Source organism: Pseudorca crassidens, chromosome 1 (genome assembly GCF_039906515.1).
Source record: "Pseudorca crassidens isolate mPseCra1 chromosome 1, mPseCra1.hap1, whole genome shotgun sequence".
In the NCBI taxonomy this organism is placed as follows: Eukaryota; Metazoa; Chordata; class Mammalia; order Artiodactyla; family Delphinidae; genus Pseudorca; species Pseudorca crassidens.
In genome coordinates this window covers 55,065,539-55,083,028 of record NC_090296.1, presented here as the reverse complement: position 1 = coordinate 55,083,028, position 17,490 = coordinate 55,065,539, and the positions used below count along the sequence as shown (strand labels likewise).

At 37.6% G+C, this 17,490-nt stretch overlaps 2 protein-coding genes across 6 annotated transcripts in view; one reads left to right on the top strand and one right to left on the bottom strand.

Annotated features, from left to right (window-relative positions):
- FANCM (FA complementation group M) overlaps nucleotides 1-8,550 on the top strand; it is a 56,509-nt gene extending 47,959 nt beyond the window's left edge. For 3 of the 4 annotated variants that reach the window (XM_067736919.1, XM_067736929.1, XM_067736912.1), the window contains 3 exons: nucleotides 2,305-2,680; nucleotides 4,287-4,578; nucleotides 5,631-8,550. In XM_067736919.1, coding sequence (XP_067593020.1) covers nucleotides 2,305-2,680; nucleotides 4,287-4,578; nucleotides 5,631-5,769 — 807 coding nt within the window. In that variant the 3' untranslated portion in view covers nucleotides 5,770-8,550. The remainder of the gene's footprint in view (nucleotides 1-2,304; nucleotides 2,681-4,286; nucleotides 4,579-5,630) is intronic. The other variant, XM_067736940.1, reaches the window with a different exon arrangement.
- MIS18BP1 (MIS18 binding protein 1) overlaps nucleotides 8,444-17,490 on the bottom strand; it is a 61,029-nt gene continuing 51,982 nt past the window's right edge. For both annotated transcript variants that reach the window (XM_067736952.1, XM_067736963.1), the window contains exons 13-15: nucleotides 14,409-14,496; nucleotides 9,417-9,471; nucleotides 8,444-9,232 (exon numbers count right to left, since the gene is read on the bottom strand). In XM_067736952.1, coding sequence (XP_067593053.1) covers nucleotides 9,129-9,232; nucleotides 9,417-9,471; nucleotides 14,409-14,496 — 247 coding nt within the window. In that variant the 3' untranslated portion in view covers nucleotides 8,444-9,128. The remainder of the gene's footprint in view (nucleotides 9,233-9,416; nucleotides 9,472-14,408; nucleotides 14,497-17,490) is intronic.

Sequence of the window (17,490 nt, the reverse complement as noted above, 5' to 3'; positions counted from 1 at the left end):
AGGGGAAGGAATTTGAGATAAATTTGAGAAGACAGAAAATAGACTAAATATCCTGTCAAAAACTTAGATACTAAAAATGTTAATACTTATTTTGTCATGTGTATTGCAGACAGTATTCCTTGTTTGTCATTTGCCTTTGTTTTGTTTAATAGTGGGTTTTGCCACAGGAAAATTTAACTTTTTTATACAGTTCCAATTTTTTTCTTTATAGTTTCTGACATCAGTGTCATGTTTAAAAAGCCATTTTGTACTCCAAGATAACGAAATATTTCCAATATTTTCTTTTGGTTCTTTAGTGTTCATTTCTTCCTTCATGACATTTATTCCTTTTCTTAAAAAATTGAATATTAAATATATTTTAAAGATTATTCTGAGTGATTAGGACTTCCTCTTTAGCTTAGAATACAGAAAGCTGGAAAGAGCATTGCTCCCATCCTTGTAACAGCAGCCAAAAAACCAGATAATCTACAAAATCATAAGTTTATTTGGATCTGAGGTTGCAGGACAGCCAATTAGCCTGATATCTAAGGAGACAAGTGCCTCCAAGGAGAGACTTGCTGATTTGGGACAGTCACTGGGCACTGTATAATCTGGCAAGAATTCAGCTAAAACATTAATGAATTGCAAAAGGCAACGGGATAGCATGAGCGTTTAGAACCCCTGGGAGTTGCAGAGAGAAGGGTAATTCACAACCACTCGTGGGCTCTTTTCCACAGAGTCATCAGATGGTCACAAGAAAGATTGAGAATCAGAGAAAACCTCCTTCCCAGTGCAGGCCTTGGGGAAGTGACCAGAAGCTACTGTGGAAAAGGCACCAAACCCCATCTAGTTTCTTCTCCCCTATTTCCCCTATGGAACAAAAAGCATTAAACTACTGGGGGAAGAACAGCAAACCCTACAGCCTCCAGGGCTTAGGTGAAGACCCTTTGCAGATGGAGGAAAGGAATAAGAGAGAAATGCTCTACATCTGAGAAAGGGGCAGGAAAACATCTTGGGCCCAGAGCATTAGAGATCTCTAACCACTGGGGGCAGGGAGAGGGGGAGGATCATTGAGAAGTTCCCACCTCTGAGATCCAGGGACACAATTCCTGCCCAAGACAGGCTGAACCAGGACAATAGAAACCCCCCTCCCCCCGCCTGTCCCCACACTCCTAGCACTCCCTCCAACCAGGCTAGTAAGCAGTAGGTGAGAAATAAAAGCAATCTACTGCTGAGAGAGAGACAAGAGTATGGGGAGAAAAACTCTGAGGCACAGGTTTACAAAGAAAAGTTAGAATATTTAGAAAAATCACCTGGCAAACGAGCCCAGACCTCAGCTCAGTTTGAAAGGACTTTGTGATGTTTTGTCATGGGTCCAAAGCTATTTCTGTACTTTGGTAGAGCTCATATTTACCTCAATCACTACTCTCCTACACAAGATGTTTGGCTTTCAACCAAAAGTTACAAAATACATAGAAGGAAGAAAAAAACACATTCTCAAGAACCAGACTCAGATATGACCCAGACATTGGAACTATCAGACAGGGAATTTAGAATAACCATGATTAACATGTTAAAGGCACTAGTGGAAAAGTCAAACAAACATGCATGAATAGAAAGGGAATATCATCCAAGAAATGGAATATATAAAGAACAATAAAGTGGAAATGCTAGAAATGGAAAACATGGTAAAAGAGATGAAGAATGTCTGCAATAGGCCCATCAGTAGACTCAATGCAGCCATGGAAAGAACCAACAAACTTAAAGCTAGGTCAATAAAATTACCCAATCAGAAATATAAAGAAAGAGTGAAAAAACAGAATGGAGCATCCAGGAGCTGTGGGAATGTAAGCAGTAGCCTAAGATACATGTAATTGGAATTAAGGAGAAAAGAGAGCAAGTAGAAGATATAGTTGAACAAGCAATGGCTGAGGATTTTCCAAAGTTAATCAACATTGGCATACAAGTATCTGAGTCTCTGGTTTCAATTATTATGGGTATGTTACCTAGGAGTGGAATTCCTGGGCCATATGGTAATTCTTTAATTTTGAGAACTCTCCCCACAGTGGCCTCACCATTTTTCATTCCCACCAGCAATGTACATTCCAGTTTTTTCACATTCTCATCAACACATTTTCCTTTTTTAAAAATTCTAGCCATCCTACAAGGTGTTAAGTGGTAGCTTGGTCCTTCATCTACATAGTCACTTTGCTGATGTTGAAGGAAGAAAAAAAAGTATCAATAAGAAAAATCAGCCTAGGAGTTAGAAGTTTATGGCGCTAACATATATATAACTGATCGTGATTGATGTTTTCTGCTTTTCAGGATACTAGTGCTCTGGAGGATTCTGGCACTTCAGTGGCATACTGTTCCAACTCACGACCACGCTTGGCTGGCACACATGCTTCTCTTAGACTTCCACAGGAAGGCCAAAGAACTTGTATTCTTGTAGACAGTCGTGAAATCACTTCTGGTTCAGAAGTAATTTCTTCCCTAAGAGCAGTTCATGGCTTACAGGTAGAGGTTTGTCCTCTTAATGGTTGTGATTATATTGTGAGTAACCGCATGGTGGTGGAAAGGAGGTCTCAATCTGAGATGTTAAATAGTACCAATAAGAACAAGCTCATTGAACAGATCCAGTACCTACAGAGCATGTTTGAAAGAATATGTGTGATTGTGGAAAAGGACAGAGAAAAAACAGGTTTGTATTTTTAAATGGTTTTGTTTATAAGGCTGTAAAGGAACCTATTATTTGGTTCATTATCCTACTGTCAGGATGTGGGAAGCTCTTAAAATTTAAATACCTGACTCATGAATGTCATTTCATATTTACATAATGCCATAATGTTTTTCATTAGTCATTGTGTTTAAATGCAGCTTGTGAGAATCGAAGGGTGAGAAATTGAAGGCAAGTGAACCCATCATAAGTCTTTTTCTGGGAGCCGCAGAAAGGGTGAGGGGCCCTAAATAAGGCAGCAGTGGGGGAAAGGAGGAATCAGGAGGGAAGTGAAATCAGGAGGTAGCAGGAGTAAGTGGGAGCAATCAAGAATTACTATTGAGCTGAACAGTCTCTTGATTACTGGGCAGTTAGGTAGTGGTGCTGTTCATTGAAATTATGAATATCAGAGAAACAGCAGATTTGAGGGACAAAGAGAGGTTTAACTTTGAATATGTTGAGTTCTCAATGGGTCACTAAAATGGATGCTTAGGATATATTAAAAAATGCAGGCTTGGAGCTTCAGTTAGGGCATTTTTATGGGTAATGTTTAATTGTAATGGGGAGCCCCTGAGAATAGTGAAAAGATCATAGGATATGGGATCAGAAGGTGCACTGAGTTCTGGTGTCTCTATAGCTATGTGATACTGCATTGACAAAGCACTCCCTCTGAGGAGTTAATAATATACTTTTCCTACTCATCCCGGGGTGTTATGAGGATTAAGTGAAATCATGCAGCTGAAAGCCGCTATGGAAGAATTCAAGGATTATACAGTCATTATGTAAAAGAAAATAATGTAGTTTACATAAAACACTGGTTCAATTTGAGCAACGTACTTTTCATCACCACTGTCACTACTGAACCATGTGACCTTGGATAAGTCATTCTGTCTTTCAGTAACCCAAATTTTTTTTTCTTTTTTAATTTGACAAGTGAGGGCTTTAGATTAAGTGATCTTTTGGGTCTTTCTAGTGTTAAAATTCTATAAGTTACTCTTTACTAACATATCCTTTATAAAGGAAATAGATTTGGAATAAAAAGGAAAGTAATATGGCAAAAGTTACGGAAAAACATCTTTTTTTTGGCTTAAGGAAGAATGCCAAAAAAAGGATGTAGGTGGAACATGGAAAGAAAATGAATGGGAAAAGTAGGGAAGTAAATTAATAGGCAGGAGTTAAAGTTATAATGGGTATGCAGGGTATTGAGGTACTCTTGGAATAAATACATGATAATTTTATATCAGTTAGAAGTAATACTTAATGAACCCTTCGGCAATGCTACCATTATGAATTTTAGAGATAAGTAATATGGTCTTGGCCTTTAGGAATGAATTATCTAGGAATATAAACTCTCCCCTGCCTACTCACCTTCTTCTGTAGATTCCAATTTAAGACACTCATAAAGACCGTTCTCCTTATTTTCTATTTGAGGATCACTTGAAATTTTCAGCGGTAGGGTTTCTCATTAGCATAATGTGGCACTAGTTTGCTTAATGATGTAGATCTTGGGATTTTAATAATATACAGTATTAATGGTCCTACTTAATGTAACTTACTATGGTTTGCATTTTCCTAAATGAAAAATATTTAGGAGACACATCCAGGATGTTTAGGAGAACAAAGAGCTATGACAGCCTGCTGACTACCTTAACTGGTGCTGGAATCCGAATTCTTTTCAGTTCCTGCCAAGAAGAAACTGCAGATTTGCTAAAGGAATTGTCTTTAGTGGAACAAAGAAAGAATGTTGGTATTCATGTTTCAACAGTGGTGAACAGTAATAAATGTGAGGCACTTCAATTTTATCTCAGTATTCCCAATATAAGTTATATAGCTGCACTGAATATGTGTCACCAGTTTTCATCTGTGAAAAAGATGACAAATAGGTATGTGTTTTAATATTTATTTATTTGGTTGCGCAGGGTCTTAGTTATGGCAGGTGGGCTCCTTAGTTGCAGCACACGGGCTCCTTAGTTGCAGCACACGGGCTCCTTAGTTGTGGCATGTGAACTCTTAGTTGTGGCATGCATGTGGGATCTAGTTCCCTGACCAGGGATCGAACCTGGGCCCCCTGCATTGGGAGCACGGAGTCCTATTCACTGCACCACCAGGGAAGTCCCTGATTTAATATTTTTAAATGGTTACTTTAAAATCATCCTTGAAGGCATTTCATAGGAATTTTTTTTTTTTTTTTTGCGGTACGCGGGCCTCTCACTGTTGTGGCCTCTCCCGTTGCGGAGCACAGGCTCCAGACGCTCAGGCTTAGTAGTCGTGGCACACGGGCTTAGTTGCTCCGCGGCATGTGGGATCTTCCCGGACTGGGGCACGAACCCGTGTCCCCTGCATCGGCAGGTGGACTCTCAACCATTGCACCACCAGGGAAGCCCCCATAGGAATTTTAATATTTTTAAAAATAAAGAGGTATAGTGCCTGTTAGATTCTTTCATTCAGTAAAGACTTTGCTTGTCAACATGTATCAGTCACTGCATTAAGCTGAGGACATTAATGGAAGGAAAAAAAAAAAAACGTAGGCATTGTCTTTGAGTAGCTTAGAGCCCTGTGGGGAGACAGACAGCACTTAATTTGATCTTGCAGTCTCACATTTCTGGGCTGGTTAGTTCTGTAACTAGAAAAATGTTCAAGTTGAAAATTTTAGTAGCCTCTAATGATTTTATTGCTTGAAAATCAAACGAAGGCTTTAGAAAATAGGTTAAACTAAAGGCTCAAATAAGATGTTGAAATTATTATTATAAATGATTTTAAATATAGGGAATAGGCTTTTGTTTTATTTAAACTAATGCTAAGACATAATCAACTGAATGTAGAAAACTTGGGAAAAAATGATTTTCTTAAAGGATTTTGTTTGGTATTCTTTAAGCAAGAATATTGAATTTTATAAGTCAGAAGTTTTAGTATAATGTTTTTGTTTATTTTTCAGCTCACCTCAGGAAATCTCCATGTATGCACAAGTAACTCATCAAAAAGCTGAGGAGATCTATAGATATATTCACTATATATTTGACATGCAAATGTTGCCAAATGATCTTAACAAAGGTAGTTTTAAATCTGATGCATGATCAGACTGCTCAGGTGGGTTGTCAAAGAACCCTCACAATACTAAATGCACTTCAATAATCATTGCTGTGGTTTGTGATTATCAGTTTAAAATATATTAATATTTCCATATCTGTTATTTTACACTGTGTATATTTTTATTTATATAGAATATATAAATGATTAAAAAATCTGATGTTTAATAATCATTTTGGTTAGATAATAAAACTTTTTTATTGAACAAAAATCTTATTGAAGGTACTATTAAGTAAAAGCTAGAGTGAAAGATATATTTTAGAATTTTCCCAAAGATTATAGTGCTATCATTGTCATTTGTTAGCATTATAGGTTGATGTGTCTGCTGCCAGCTTAATGGTCATAAACAATTTTTCTCATATATCAACTATATTGAATAGATGTGGGTGGTAGGTGTATTGTGAGATAATGCCCCAGTAACTAGGAAAGTAGAAAATTTAACTGAATCCTAGTTAACAGTCTAATCCTAGTAGTATGAACTCTGATCTATACTACTTTTTTTGGTTGAAGTACCATATTCAAAGAAGTGATATCTTGGAGTTGGAACATTTCAGTATAGATGAGCTATGGAATGTGGACTTTCATCGTGACCCATAACAGTGTGTCTGTTATGCTACTAATTGTTGGGTAGTTGAACCAACCTCACAGCAGAGGGTTTCACTTAGACTTGGCATGGACTTCAAAGCTGATCTAATTCAAATTGCTTTTCTCGTTCCTTTCTTATCAGATGATAAACGTGAGGCCCAGAAACAAGTGACTTACTCAAGTTTAGACTGGGAAATCTAGAACAAGAACCCAGGAACTAGATAGTTTTCTTTCACTAAAAAAGTTGCTCTGATCGTGAACTTAGCTCCTTTGGGATAGTATAAATTCTGAATTCTACTAAAGCAGTTAATCTCTTATTTCTGCTGTTTAATAATTTTGTCAAAGCCAGAAAGAAAAGAAGTTCTATAAATTATTGGCTCATGTGCAGTTCTCAATTTGTTCTCTCTCAGGTTCAAATTCATCCTTCAGTATCTCACTCCATTATAATGGACTGGACTTTTTGAGCATTTCTCCCTTGTGAGCATGATTTAAGCTTTGTCAAGGAGGAGGAGGAAAGGGACTTCTTTTTCTGGTTCCAGTGTGCTGTTTTTTTTGCTGCTACTCACTCCTGTTACATGGTATCAGTGGTGCATTGGGTAGGGACATCTGGTGCTCTGTGCCCTGGCTGCACACCAGAAGCATGCAGTCCCTCAACAACCTCATAGTGCCCTGGACTGATGACCTCCTTGCAGCACATCTCATGCAGACACCAATGTCTTCAGATTCTGTGTGTTCACCCAACAGACAAAATATTTCATAAATTGATATGGTTTGAGGGACATAACCTAGAGGATTTCATTTATTTATGCTTGCTGTGTAGAGACCTCTATCCATATTTAAGCTGCAACGGCCTCTTTCTATACTCTTCACAGGTTGCACTTAACTATCGACCCTATCGTTTATTGATCCGTCTTACTGTCTTTGAGCCCTTCAAGTCTTTCTTTTCCACTTTTAAGTCTCCTTTGGAGGTTACCTTAAACCTTACTAGTTTATCTAATGACCCAATGGAAAGAAACAGGAATAACCAGGTACCTGGAAGGTGGGATACAATAGTTTTGATAGGACACATGGAATATGGGGAGTGGGGGTACGTTGTGGTTTGTGTCAAGTATATGCTATTTCAAAAATTATCTTTTTGTTTCGTATTACAGAATTTAACTACCTTCTAATTTTTTAAAAAATTTTTATTGGAGTATAGTTGATTTACAATGTTGTGAATACCTTCTAATTCTTAAAACACTATCCACTAACATCAAGCAGCATGGTATTACACCAAATATTGGCAACTTAGAGTTCTACAACAGAATTTTTTAGAGCTACTCTAAAATAACCCCCTTTCATTTGTTTCATCCTTCATCTATCAAAAATCTCTCTCTGTGGCAGAAACTATCATTGTAGTTTAAAGGAGAGTGATCTGTTTGCTTGCACTATTCTTCTTAAATCTTGTGTTTCTACAAATCCTGTAGTTCTTTAGCTGCTGATTATTACTGACTAAATTCTTAAGAAACAAGAAAGTATACTTCTTCTAACAGTTCTGGTATTTTTCAAGGAAATGAACTGAACCATTAACAAACAAAATGCATTTTTTCTATGATCCAGTAATTAGAAAAACCAACCAAAACATGAATATTATAAAAGCAAATTTACTTTATTTGAACAACCTACCTGGAGAGAAAGAGTGGGTAAATACGTACTATAACCAGAGGGAAAAAAATTCTGTCAAATTTTTTTTTAAAAGAAGATGTTGGGGGTACGAGTTTATTAATTAATTAATTTATTTTTGCTGTGTTGGGTCTTCGTTTCTGTGTGAGGGCTTTCTCTAGTTTGTGGCAAGTGGGGGCCACTCTTCATCACAGTGCGTGGGCCTCTCACTATCGCGGCCTCCCCTGCTGCGGAGCACAGGCTCCAGACACGCAGGCTCAGTACCCGTGGCTCACGCGCCCAGTCGTTCCGCGGCATGTGGGATCCTCCCAGACCAAGGCTCGAACCCGTGTCCCCTGCATTAGCAGGCAGATTCTCAACCACCGCGCCACCAGGGAAGCCCTATGTCAAATTTTAAAGCATAATGGCATAATATGCTAAAAGAAGTTTATTTCTAAAGAAGCTGTCTGAAAGGAAAACAGTGTTTACTATGACATGACATAGTAACTTGACTCCTTACAGTAAAAGAGGTATAACCTGAATGTTTGTCTAATCCAGTCTTTTAAATACTGAGACCAAATTTACGCCATGTCTGCTTAAGAATACAACAAAATCTGTTCTCTTATTCTACCTAATAAAAATACTGAAAAAGCAATAAATTAAATTTACGTAGGTTTCATGAATATGCCAATCACAAGTTTTAAGAAAAACAATCAGGAGAAAGCTTGTCAAATGGTTTAAACAACATGTACTGATAACTGAAACATTAGATCAACTCTGGCTTTTATACCAAGTGGTGACAACTGGTAACCTAAAGTTTTCATGAACTCAGTAGCTACCAATACAATCTATTTTTTAATTCTCCCCCACCTCTCCCCTTAAGGATAGCAACATTTTCTTGAATGCTTCTGAAAAAAATCTGTATGGAACATGATTTTCTTAAAGTAAACAGACTAAGATGCTTATGAGAGACATCTATATATAACACATGAAACCTATGAAAAAGAGTCTGCAATTTCATATGAAGCTACATTATAAAAAAAAAAATACATCCTTCAAATGAAGATACAGATACACTGTCTGCTTCTTGATAAACATCCTGGAAGTATTCTCATTTTTACTATGCAGAATCAGAGTTCGAAAAATAAGAATCTTTCTCTTCTTCCTCTAAAGACTCCATAGCATTAGTGAAAAGTTTTCCAATACCAGAGTTTTCTGCTAATTCTGTAAAGAGAAGTTTAATAAAAAGATTAATATATTTCTAAAAACAATTTCAATGAAATTGAAAATAACAGGAAACCAATTGGTAGATCTGCCCACTTGTGAGCAATTAATTTTAATACTATGTTAATAAAGAGACTACCCTATAATAGAACAGAGCTACAAAAGAAAGATGTAAGTATATTACCTTTGTTAAATGGGGTTTTTCTTCTTGATGGTGGAGTTGAAAAATCACTTTCAATCTACAAGAGAGTTCATATTAGCTAAGTGATGCCTCCTCTGAAGCCTGCTTCATATGTAGACAAAATTCAGCATGCTTTACCCCAATAAAACATTACAAACTAATGCTACAGTGGTTAAAGGATAGCCTCTGAAAGTTGCCAAAATCTACTGAGTACTTATTCCATTACACTAGCAAAATTTGAATTCTCTGTACTTCAAATTCTTGGCTAAAATAATAATTTATATGGCAAGTTTTAAGTATATAATGCATGCTTATATATACATCAGTGCTTTTTAAACTACTGGCCATGACTATCTTTAAAAAATGAAAATGAATAGAACAGAAAAGAAAATATGACAGAGTATACCCACTGTACTAAGGATAAGTATTATTGAAAGAAACTTTAGATATACAAACTCGTGTTCATAGATTGCCATGGAAATGTATTTTTTCCTGTGAAATGAGTCAAAACACTATTACAACATTTAGCCCTCAAAAATCATTCAATGAGATAAACCAGTATCATCATGATCAAGAGGAGGAACCAAGATGGGAGAATAGAAGGACATGAAACTCACCTCTTCCCAAAAATACATCAAAAATACATCTACATGGGGAGCATTTTCTCAGGATAGCTTACTGAACACTGACAAAAGGTATCAGACACCCAGAAGTGCAAGAAATATCTCCATATAACCCAGTAGGATGAAAGAAAAAATAAAGGAATTGGGATGAGACCTGCGGCACTGGGAGGGAGCTGGAAAAGGGGAAACGTTCCCGCACCCTGGGAAACCCCTTAACTGGTGGGAAGATCAGCTGGGACAGAAAGGGAGCTTCATAGGCTTGGAAGAGAGCACAGAAGCCAGCTGGTGGCAGGCAGAACAGAGACTAGCACAGAGGATCTGTGCTACCTCACTGCAATCCCCAGCCTGAGATGGTCGCCGTGTGTGTGTGTGGAGGGGGGTGGGGGGGGAGGGAGCAATGGGATGAACGGGTTGGGCTTCAGAGGACACACCTGGGGAGAGTACGGGGGTTGGCTAAACGGAGACAGCCTGAAGGGGCTGGAGAGTAGTTATAGGGCCTCAACCGAGGGTGTATGTGGAAGAAGCCCAGGCCACCACAGAAGCAAATCACTGTTGCTAAGGGGTGGGGTGCATGAAGGAAGAGAGGGGCGGGGCCTGCCATAGCATCCTCTTTCTTGGGCTCTGGGAGCAGGACAATGGGTGCTCCTGTGGCTGGGATGGGACTAGCCTCGCAGCTGTAGGCTTTGTGTGTGACTGCACGCAGAGGCAGGGCTGGGGTCTGGGCTGCTTCCATAGCTCCCATGGTGGGTCCAGGTATGTGACTGCTGTGGTCCCGGTACCTAACTTTAGTGGATCTGCGCTGGCGGCTTTGTGAACACAGTGTCTGAGGGACACCACAGCCGACTACCTGCATTCCCACGGTGGAGGCGGGGCCGAGGGCAGTGCCAGTGACAGTGTACTTTGTGGGCTTGCACAGGTGACACACAGAGCATACCCCCCAGTGGACAGCTCGAGCAATGGAATACTCAGTGGCTCTTCTCTCAGTGGGAGAGCTCCAGTTTCACCTACCTCACACTGCAGCTCAGAAACGGATCTAGGGGCTTCTATTCCAACAACTGGGGAGCAGATGCTGCCCCCAACAGGGCTGTGACAACCAGAGAGCAAAGAAGAGACCCTGCTCAATATCCAGTGCAGGCTCTAGTCACCACACGAGTCATACCCCCTATGAAAAGGACCCCGGCCAGCACACACTGAAGGAAAATGCAGCAGGCATCCCTACTAGAAACAGCCCATGCACCAAAAATATTAGACTTATGCAGGCTACAAAGGGATGCTCCCACATAAAAACAGCCCTTCAAGGCCATAGTAAATAATTATTTCTCCTAAGCTCACAGAGTCAGAGAAATAAAAGTAAGATGAAGAAGTAGTGGAACCACTCCCAATTAAAAGATCAAGAGAATTCTCCTGAAAGAACAAAACAGACCTCTTCAGTCTAATAGACACTGACTTCAGAAAGGAAATAATGAAAATACTGAAGGAATTAAGAAGGGCTATTGATAGAAATGAAGATTACTATAAAAAGAAACTAGAAACTATAAAGAGGAACTAAGAAGAATTGGAAAACTTATTTGCCGAGATGAAAGCTGAGCTAAAGGCAATGAATAACAGAATGAATAATGCAGAGGAACAAAGAAGTGATCTGAAAGAATAAGAGAAATCACCCAATTAGAACAGCAGAGAGCCAAATGAAAAGAAAAATGAAACCAACAGAAGAGACCTATAGGATAATATAAAGCATGCCAATCTACACATAACAGGGATCCCAGAAGGAGAAGAAAGAAAAAAGGATATTGAAATGTATCTGAAGAAATTATGGTTGAAAACTTCCCAAACCTAAAGAAGGAAACAGATATCCAGGTACAGGAAGCACAGAGGGTCCCAAACAAGATGAACCCAAACAGACCTACACCAAGACATAATTAAAATGGCAAAAGTTAGAGGATTCTAAAGGCAGCAAGAGAAAAACAAAGATTTAATTATAAGGAAACCCTCATAAGGCAATCAGCTGATTTCTCTACATAAACATTGCAGGCCAGAAGGGAATGGCAGGATATAAAGTCCTGAAAGGGAAAACCCTGCAACCTAGGATACTCTACCCAGCAAGATTATCATTTAGAATAGAAGGAGAGATAAAGAATTGCTCAGACAAGCAAAAACTAAGAGTACACCTATCCTAAAGGAAGACCTATCCTAAAAGGTCTTCTCTAAATAGAAAAGAAGCAAGAATCTATAGGAAAGAGAAAATCACAATTGGAAAGTAAATCAATTAAATAAGCCAGGACACAGACTAAAAAAAAAAAAAAAAAAATCAAAAAATTTCTGTGAAAGTGATGATAACCACAATGAACAGCAAAAGGATTAACATGAAGATGTAAAAGAAGACATCAAAATAATAAAAATGTGGGGGAGGAGAGTAAGAAAATGTATATATTTTTTTCTAGAATGTGTTTGAGCCTATATGACTACCAGTCTAAAGCAAGTAGATATAGGAAGGGGTTAACATACTTGAAAAACAGAGTAACCACAAATCAAAAACGTACAATAGATGCACAAAACCCAAAAAGAACACAAGGATAAAGAAAACCATCAAACTGCAAAAGGAAAATGAAAAAGGGACAAAGAAGAAATATAAAATCAATGGAAAAACAAGGTTTAAACAGCAATAAATTCATATCTATCAATAATTACCTTAAATGTCAATGCACTAAATGTTCCAATAAAAAGACACAGAGTGGCAGATCGGATAAAAAAACAAGAACTTACAATATGCTGCCTACAAAGAGACCCACTTTAGGGCAAAGAACACACACAGACTGAAAGTGAGGGGATGGAAAAAGATATTTCATGGAAACGGGAATGAGAAGAAAGCAGAGGCCACAATACTCATTATCAGACAAAACAGACTTTAAAACAAAGAAAGATAAAGAAGGACACTATAAAATGATAAAATGATCAATACAAGAAGAGGATATTACACTTGTCAATATATATGCACCCAATATAGAAGCACCCAGAGACATAAAACAAATACTAACAGATATAAAGAGAGAAACTGATGGGAATACAATAATAGAGACTTTAACACCTCACTCACATCAATAGACATATCTTTGAGACAGAAAATCAATAAGGCAACAGAGATCCTAAATGATACAATATCATCATGATCCCCACTTCATACCACATATGAATAAAATGAGATTAGAAAGCTCAAGTAGCTTGCCTTGTCATAAAGCTGGTATGGAGTCAGACCTTGAAATCAGAAGTTTTAATACTAAATCCTTTGTTCTTTCTATCCTCACACACTCACTGGCTACAAATGAAACCAAAATTTCATTCTTATAAGGAATGGACTGGAAAAAGAAAATCTGAGAAACACTGAGAGGGCGTCTGCCCACACCTTCAATTATGGAGTAGAGGTTTCTTTTGAAGAATTTAGTCTCCAGACTGATTTTAAACCAAGGTTCCCAGAGGTATCTACCATTTCCTGTGGACAAATAAAGCCTACAAAGATTAGGTCTGATTAGGTAATCCTAATGTTAAGTTTAGAGACTCTCTGAGAGGAACTATACTCTAGCAGGTGTGCAATATAAATATTTCAGTGTGGGTGAGGAAGAAAGATGGCCATAACCTGGTCAGAAGGAATATACCCTCAGGGAATAAGGTAGTCTCCCATTTTACCTCCATCCAGAAATTACCATTCTCTAAGAATGGCTATTTACTTTGAGGAAATTTGAGGTGAATTAGCTTTTCCAGAATACTTATAGTTTTATCTGGATATAAATTATTCAGATTAAAATCAGAAATTAAAAATTTAAAAATTAATTCAAGAGGATTCTCCTAATCTTTTCTCAAAGGGATACAGATCACTGTAAGGCAATTTTGAGTTAAAATTTTTTCTGTAATTAGATTTTGAGTTAAAATTTTTTCTGTTATTGACATACACACACACATAAAATCAAGTAGCTGAATCTGAAAAAATTTGAAACCATTTTGAACCTGCAGAGGATTTAATGAAATTTCTTATTCTATGACAATCACAACTCAGTGTGGATTATTCCCCAATCATTGAATAGATATGCTTTTGTTTTCTGTGAAATGTCTCTAACCTATATGTGTTCTTTCCACCCTGCCAGACTCCTCAAATGAAAATTCTCACCTTGCTCAAATGCTTCAGTCTATGAGCTGCCATCCATAATCCTACAGCACTTAGGTACTTACCTCACTCATAGCCTCATAATTTACTTGTATTAGGCTGTAAGCAACTTGAAGGCAGGGACTGTTATATAACATAACTACAATAATTTGCCATATATTATAGTTGTTCAATAGGTATATGTTGAATAAATGAATGGTGAATAAAAATACTTACTGTTTTTTTCTTGATATTGCCCCAGACAGTGCCACCTTTACTTTTATGGGTTTTTTGCATACGAAAAACATATTTATCACAGTCAGCCCTGTTTAAATATAAAATAACAGGTCAACATTAACTACCATACTTTTATCCACAGGTTGAACAGCAACTGACAAAATGAATTTAAAATGTTTCAATATTTTAAAAGTACATTTTCTTTTCCATTTTTAAAAAGGCAATCATGTACCAATGGAAATAGACAAAATGCTTCAATCTAAGACTGTTTTGGGAAATGATGGTTTACCCATTGTCTTTTGTCCCATTTGTGCTCTTTCCAATCTCTATCTTGCTGCCTGTCTTTTCTAAAACTCACAGAGACTTCTTGTCCCTTGATTCACTTTTGTTATACCTTTCACTCCTTTCTCTTATTCATGTCTTCCTTCCCTCTCCAGATTGAATCTTAAAAGTTGATCATTTTAAGGATAAGTCTGGTGATGAAAGCCCTCAATTAATTTATGGCTTCCAACTGTGTTTAGTCTTCAGTTCAGCTCATAAGCCTTTTATTTCTACATACTTACATCTTTCTTATATCCCCCATACCAACTAAGAATTTTTTTTCATTTCTTTTTACCTTACCTCTCTCCCTTCTCATTCTTTGCAAATAAGCTTGACTCATAATTTACAGATGAAAACTGAAGCCACATGTAATGTCGTTCTCAATTTCCCCAACAATTACTTATGACAGTAAATCCAGCTGAACACCAATTCTAATTCTCTCTTTTGGCTTCAAGATCCTATATGATTGACTATCCTTTCCTTTATGACTATTTGGGAGCAACCTTAAAGGTATGACGTGTAGAAGTGTGTAAATGTGTGACATATTAAGATATTAATGTGAACCACAAACTCTGCTGCATAGCAGGTGAATAAGCCTAGCCAGTGGTTCAGGATCAGCATCTCATGGGTCTGTTGTCCTGAACAAACCAGAGACTTGGAGATTAATAAAAAAAAACTGTTTTGTTACTTAATATTGTTATGAGAAGGAAACTAACTGCTAGAGTTGGTGAAGTCAAGAGATTGAAGAGGTCTAGGAAACTCATATTTTAAAAATAAAGAAGTTTTAGGAAATATATTCTTGATATAAATGAGCCCACCATATGCTCTATAAGAAAAAAAAAGCCATTTTCCTTAATTGTAAAAGTGATACATATAAAAAAATAATGTGACAACCTGTATCAGTGTAATTCTACAATATAGAGATAATGGCTGGTGATATTTTTGGTCAAGAAATTTCCTTTCTCTTATGAATACATGTTATGTAAACTGGGATCATACTGTATGTAGTTTTATTTCTTAGCTTTTAAAAATTATCCACTGAACATTATGTCATTAAAAATTCTTGAAGGCATCATTTTAAATTGTTATATATTATTCTATTATATGGACAAATCCTAATTTCTTTATTTTTAAAATTTATTTTTTTATTTTTGGCTGCGTTGGGTCTTCGTTGATGCATGTGGGCTTTCTCTAGTTGTGGTGGGCGGGGTCCTTTTTGTTGGGGTGCACGGGCTTCTCATTGCGGTGGCTTCTCCTGTTGTGGAGCAGGGGCTGTAGGTGCGCAGGCTTTAGTAGTTGCAGCTCGCGGGCTCTAGAGCATGGGCTCAGTAGTTGTGGCACACAGGCTTAGTTGCTCCACGGCATGTGGGATCTTCCCGGGTCAGGGCTCGAACCCGTGTCCCCTGCATTGGCAGGAAGATTCTTAACCACTGCGCCACCAGGGAAGTCCAACAAATCCTCATTTCTTGACTTTCCTTACTGTTGGACATTTAGGTCATTTCCAAATTTTCAGTATTGTTTTGCGGTGAACATCTCTGTTCATACAAATGTGCATACATACCTGCCCAAACCTCATATTTCCTCAGAAATAAAATTCAAGGGCCAAAGGGATGACTATTTTAAAGCTAATAATTTGGCCAAAGTGCTTACCAAAAACTGTGTCCCAAATTATATGCTTCCCAGAAATAAACCCACACACCTCTGGTCAACTAATCTTCAACAAAGGAGGCAAGAATATACAATGGAAAAAAGTCTCTTCAGCAAGTGGTGTTGAGAAAGTTGGACAGCTACATGTAAATCAATGAAGTTAGAACACACCCTCACACCATACACAAAAGTAAACTCGATATGGCTTAAACTCTTAAATATAAGACATGACACCATAAAACTCCTAGAAGAGAACATAGGCAAAAACATTCTGACATAAATGATACCAATGTTTTCTTAGATCAGTCTCCCAAAACAACAGAAATAAAGGCCAAAAATAAATAAATGGGACTTAATCAAACTTACAAGCTTTTGTAGAGCAAAGGGAACCATAAACAAAACGAAAAGACAGCCTACAGACTGGGAGAAAATATTTGCAAATGATGTGACCAACAAGGGCTTAATTTCCAAAATATACAAACAGCTCATACAACTCAACCACAAAAAAACAAACAACCCAATCGAAAAATGGGCAGAAGACCTAAATAGACATTTCTCCAAGTAAGACATACAGATGGCCAACAAACATATGAAAAGATGCTCAACATCACTAATTATTAGAGAAATGCAAATCAAAACTACAGTGAGGTATCACCTCACACCAGTCAGAATGGCCATCATCAAAAAATCTACAAACAATAAACGCTAGAGAGGGTTTGGAGAAAAGGGAACCCTCTTGCACTGTTGGTGGGAATGTAAACTGGTGCAGCCACTATGGAGAACAGTATGGAGGTTCCTCAAGAAACTAAAAATAGAGTTGCCATATGATCCAGCAATCCCACTCCTGGGCATATATCCAGACAAAACTATAATTCAGAAAGATAACATGCACCCCTGTGTTCATTGCAGTATTATTCACAATAGCCAAGACATGGAAGTAACCTAAATGTCCATCGACAGATGAATGATAAAGAAGATATGGTACATATACAAAATGGAACACTACTCAGCCATGAAAAAGAATGAAATAATGCCATCTGCAGAAATATGGATGGACCTAGAGACTGTCATACAGAGTGGAGTTAAGTCAGAAAGAGAAAGACAAATACCATAT